The sequence below is a fragment of the Limtongia smithiae genome (assembly GCF_038497785.1).
Source record: "Limtongia smithiae strain NRRL Y-17922 unplaced genomic scaffold V1518scaffold_28, whole genome shotgun sequence".
Classification (NCBI taxonomy): Eukaryota; Fungi; Ascomycota; class Lipomycetes; order Lipomycetales; family Lipomycetaceae; genus Limtongia; species Limtongia smithiae.
In genome coordinates this window covers 1-5,132 of record NW_027117649.1, presented here as the reverse complement: position 1 = coordinate 5,132, position 5,132 = coordinate 1, and the positions used below count along the sequence as shown (strand labels likewise).

The 5,132-nt window shown below is 46.6% G+C and overlaps 2 protein-coding genes across 2 annotated transcripts; one reads left to right on the top strand and one right to left on the bottom strand.

Annotated features, from left to right (window-relative positions):
- Window positions 1-1,163: 1,163 nt before the first annotated feature.
- V1518DRAFT_188165 (uncharacterized protein) lies at window positions 1,164-2,018 on the bottom strand. Its single transcript, XM_066900861.1, has one exon. It carries the CDS (start codon window positions 1,841-1,843, stop codon window positions 1,436-1,438), a length of 408 nt encoding a protein of 135 aa, XP_066756767.1. The 5' UTR covers window positions 1,844-2,018; the 3' UTR covers window positions 1,164-1,435.
- V1518DRAFT_389046 (fungal-specific transcription factor domain-containing protein) lies at window positions 1,986-5,130 on the top strand. The gene is made up of 5 exons (XM_066901735.1): window positions 1,986-2,286; window positions 2,357-2,578; window positions 2,711-2,925; window positions 3,031-4,868; window positions 4,986-5,130. Exons 1-5 carry the CDS (start codon window positions 2,101-2,103, stop codon window positions 5,063-5,065), a joined length of 2,541 nt encoding a protein of 846 aa, XP_066756766.1. The 5' UTR covers window positions 1,986-2,100; the 3' UTR covers window positions 5,066-5,130.
- The last annotated feature ends 2 nt before the right edge of the window (window positions 5,131-5,132 follow it).

The following is a 5,132-nucleotide window of genomic DNA, read 5'->3' as shown; positions in this document are numbered from 1 at the left end:
CAAGCTCTGCAAAATCAGAAATAATATGATGATTGATACATATTCGAGTCCAAGCTGGAAGCTTCATTGGATGCTCACAGCATGATGACACCTCTCGCTGTATGTGCGGTGAAGCACGACATAGCGGGGAAGTGTGTTTGCTCATGTGGTGGTTGGCTATCTGTCAGGTGGGTCCATTCCCTGTGTTATAGCCACATGGCAAAGATTAAACTCTGTCCTTGTTGATAAAAGGCGAATAATCTGACGTTGGTTGATACTTCACTTCTGGTAACCATACATTTGACGGGTCATATCTACCTATGGACAGTCCCGCGCGACAAATGAGAGAGAAGGGTAATGCATCTTTGAAATCTACAGTTACTATTGACTTGTCTGGTATATTAATGCTATTATTCTCTTATTAGCAACTAACTCATCTCTTTACCGCAGTTAACCATCGTCTGGAAAATAGCTGCAAATTGATGGTTCGCCCTATGATAAGAGTGCAATGCGTATTTCTTGCATCCGAACATTCGCTCGAAACACCGCTTGCGGCGTTTGCACAGTCTGGAAAGGTGGCTTGTAAAAAAGTTGATGGTAGCGTCTTAATTCCACTCAGTGTCACATTTCTCACGAACTGTGGCTCTGGCAAATATCATGAAGACACAGAAGCGGCGCAGATATAGATAAACAGATGGACATACGGTGCTAGAGTTGCTTCGATTCTGCCACTCAGAAAAGACAAAAGAATCTTTGGACGAAATTTTTCGGTGACAAGATATGTGATCGGCGAAGATTTGCGGGACAAAGCAGCCGGTCCTGTTTGAAGAATACCATCTAGGGAGGTAGTGCATGGAGACTGATCCCAGAGATCTCGCAGGCCAGTGAAAGCAAGCATCGCGCATTGACATGCTGCATCCATGCAGGGGCTCGAAGTTTAGAAACCATAGGCGGGAAGCAAGTCACAGCCGTTGCAACGTCGCTGAAGGCCACGGAAGCATGGTGCACGGAGGCGATTGGATTTGTCGACAAGAAATTTGCAATGTGTAGGTTTGACTACATGAAAGTGGATAATTGGTGCACGTAATTTTAAAAGCACGATAGATAAGTCACTAATCAAATTAGGCGATTGTCTCGAGCTCGGATTCATATCCGAGTGTGCGTTCGACGATGCTCTCCAGGCTAATTCCATGCGCCTCTGCCTCGCCTTGTTGAGAGAAATGAGTGCGACTATTCGTAATTGTCTATCAACGCTGTAATGTGAGATGTTAGCAATAATCACGTTCGCTCAATAGTTATTAGAACTATCAGTTCGATGGACTTCCTCAGTTCAATGTCATCGGCAACAATGGAAGATGTTTGACATTCGCCGATATAATGATATATACGCCTTTCTGAACAGGTTGCGAACTCGCTTCAAATGATGCCGACAAGGATATCGACGAACATAGCAACCTCACCTCGCTGTGTCATCACCATCCATTGTCTTCAAATCCCTCCCATAAGCCGCCACTTCACGGTAGCGGATACCGTACTTATGTAACTGCGGCCACCTCATCTTTAAGATTCTCAAATTTCTGTATGAGATTCTGTGATATCTCTCCAGCACAATAAAAGTAGCAGCCGCAGTGCCATCAATTTTCATGTTGTTCGCTGTTGACTGCCGCGTCCTGTCCTTGAGCAAATAGAACGGAGAAAGCTGTGTAAAATACCACGAAAAGAGTAAATAATCGCGCAAAAAGATAGGCGTCAGTGCACCAATTTCGAAAACATCACGAACAAGTGCGAGAAGCAAGATGTCGAAGGATAGAAGGGGCACGATTATGCTAACCTGTGACAGCACAATTTTTAGTGGCAGAAGCATCGCCGCCCGCGCAATGTTGTTCTTGGCTCAAAGGCCGCCGCGAATTCCCGCGCACGGTCTTCAAATTGCTGGATTATAGGACTTGCAGATCATTGTGTTGCTGATAGATGCTCTTGTTGATGTGCTTGTATCGCAACGAAAACAAACTTCTTGATGGTTTTAATCGAGCGGCTTGGATGACCTCAAATGCCCTAAACCTTAACAATCCCGACCCCGCCTTTACTTCACAGTTTGGCTAACGCTTTATCAATTACGACATGACGACTACTCGAATTCGCTTCGTAGTCGAAGGGCTGGAGGAGCCGAATGGCGAGCGGGAGGATGCACAGAGATTGGCAGATCATCAGGCGTCCGATCTTTCGCTAGACCGAGGAACAGATGTTCAAGTTTTCCACCGACTGAAGCGTGTCAACAGGGCATGCAACGGCTGTAAACTGAAAAAGGCACCAACTACCTAGTGGACTCTTCTACGACCGTCTCACTCCAACATGCTAATCGTCATAATATTTTTAGGTTAGATGCTCCGGCACTGTGCCTTGTGCAGTGTGCAAGAAGAAGGCGTTAACATGCGTCTACAACGACCGCGAGACCATTACACCGATGCAACCCCGCCCTCCACGAGAACCGGGGTTAGCAAGCAGCCTCACAACAGCGCGCAGTTCTCCTCCAGCAGCTTTTTCTTCAATTCCGTCAGTATTATCAAACAATTCGGAAACAGCCGCAAAACGACAGAAAGTGGACTCTAATCCTCTCGTGACTACAAATTCGGCTCAAGATGTGTCATCCTCTGATGCTGACCCCCCTGTGATTATTGTGGACAACAGCAGAGAATGTTCAGACACTTCTGGTGGCAACAATATACCCGAGTTGCCAACCGTGAATACACACCGCTTATCAAAGCCATCGGGAGCTCTCGGTATACCAGCGCCACAAGTCAGGAATTTCCATACTGGTGATGAAATTCTCATACGACAACCCTATTTTCGATGGTTAGGAGCAACGTCTGTTGCGCCGCCCGCTTCTGGGGTGTTCAGACTGTTGTCTGTCAATCTCGCTATGAGTAACACGGACCAGCATCTTTCGTCATCAACGACGCCAACATATACGAATAGTAACAACGGAGAAACTAGTCCATTCACATTTGGACACCACGAATTTGCTCATGTGATAGATACCTCAACGTCGAGGACCATGCCATCTCTATTACTCGCATCTGATAACAGTGCTGAGAACATACACAGCGCAGTCGATAACGAATTAAGCCGTTCCTTTGTCCACGATCGGATCGGCTCCATTGTTCCGAAGTCACCAAGTGCGTTACACTTACACACCGACCGAGACGGCACAGAGCGCAAATTTGAAATTCCATCCACAGAACTGATCGATATATTTTACAAGCATTTGATATCGATTTTACCATTTCTGCCCCGGGAAGAACTTGACGCGAGAATTTGTGATGGGGTAGCTGGAGAATGCATGCTATATGCAATGGCAGCACTTGCAGAAAATATTCGTGTTACGCCAGCAGGTTCCTTGGGGCAGTCTGTGAATAACATTTCTCAGAACACAGGAGGAGAAAGTCTCGGAGAAGTATACGCAGAGCGAGCTAAAACATTATTGATTCCGCACTTGTCACTTCCTAGCGTCGAGACTGTGTACGCTCTGCTTCTCATTGCCTATCACGAATTTGCGGACGATCGTGACTCTGGACTTTGGTCATGGTGCGGACTAGCCATTCGCATGAGCTTTGATCTGGGCTTACATAAGAGTCAGTCGAGCGATTTGGATATCGACAGTAGTGCTGATGCCGAACAAGCTAAGCAGCGCCGACGCGTATTTTGGGCTGTGTTTTGTTTGGATCGAATGGTCTCCTATGGCACGGGTCGGGTTACGACGATTCCGTTGGATCAGATCGAGCATGAGATCGCAGATATCACGACTGGCGAAGTAATTCGCAGTACGAACGGGCAGATTTTAACAGATCCGTTCCCTTATCTGTGCCGACTTTTAGTCATTCTTGGACGAGTATCAGATCTTTTGAATTCGTATGCCGGAAAAATAGGAAACACAACTTCAACGCGAGACTCAGACCGTCAATCTCGCAGCGCCAGGAGTTTTGATATCCAAGCAAAGCTGGCGGTTTTGCAGAAAGATATTTCGGATTTTCACATGTCATTGCCGCCCGACTTAGTATTTGATGTCCACAATTTTCAGGCATTCGCCCAAACCGCTCATGCGCAATGCTTTCTTCTTTTACATACTTGGAACCATGCTTTGATTTTGGCTGTGTATCATCCCAAACTGGTCTATCCGCGGTCAGTGCTAGATATCCCTGGTTTGTATTTGAATCCCAATGCGGATCTTACTCGTACGTCTGCTATTAGCATTGCAGATATGGTTGCATTTGCAGAGCTTATATCTGCTGACTCATTTCTGTCCAATCCTTTTATCTCGAGGCCAGTGTTGATGGCTGGTTGCGCATCACTATCTTTGTGGCACACTCTATCGCTGAACGGAGAGCACGGAGCGCACGGAGCGAACGGTCAGACCGACCAACAGCAGGCACATGGAAGCAGTGCGGCGGCTGCTACAGTTCATCGGTCATTTTTAACGTGTCAAAGTGGCTTACGTCGTCTGCAGCGTCGATGGAGAGGTGTATCATGGCTTTGCTCTGTACTTGACTCACTCGAGAAGCAAGAGCCGGATGTTGACCTGTCAATGTCCGCGGCGCGAATAACTACTCGAGATATGGGCTTTGTGAAGCGGGCATCCTTGGACGAGGCTACAAGACAGTGGATTGCTGACGAGTTAGACCAAGAAAGTGTGCTCGGAGTCGCTCTTGTGGGGATGACTACAGAGACCGTTGGACCCGTTCTTGACAAACGGATATCTACTACAGAAGTTTCTGGCAGCGTATCATTCCAAGATACTTATTACGATGTACCGACAACTGGAATTGATGCTCTGTCAACAATGAGCAATATTGCTTTTGATAAGGATGCGTCATCGTCCTTACCAGTACAAGGTAGACTTGACCCTCCTTCCACAGGATACGATTATCTTGGAATAAATGATGCTTCAGCGCCTGGTATGCCAACCAGTGTGAACGAGACGACAGGTGTCGCGCAGAATGATGGCCGAGCTGTGGTTTGGAATATTGATGGTCCTCTGAGGAATCTATTGATTGGTAACATGAGCCTCGATGAATTTTTGATGAAATGATTGTGATATATACTTCCCGTACATCTAGTAGTATGTACACATAATAATTCAAAGTGTTCTTGTCTCA

Bases quoted from the DNA above. Each gene is read 5' to 3' on its own strand.
- V1518DRAFT_188165 (XM_066900861.1), bottom strand. From the start codon at position 1,843: ATGCTTCTGCCACTAAAAATTGTGCTGTCACAGGTTAGCATAATCGTG.
- V1518DRAFT_389046 (XM_066901735.1), top strand. From the start codon at position 2,101: ATGACGACTACTCGAATTCGCTTCGTAGTCGAAGGGCTGGAGGAGCCG. The intron at 2,926-3,030 runs GTCATCAACGAC...CTCAACGTCGAG, and splicing joins AACACGGACCAGCATCTTTC to GACCATGCCATCTCTATTAC. The intron at 4,869-4,985 runs GTAGACTTGACC...ATGATGGCCGAG, and splicing joins ATCGTCCTTACCAGTACAAG to CTGTGGTTTGGAATATTGAT.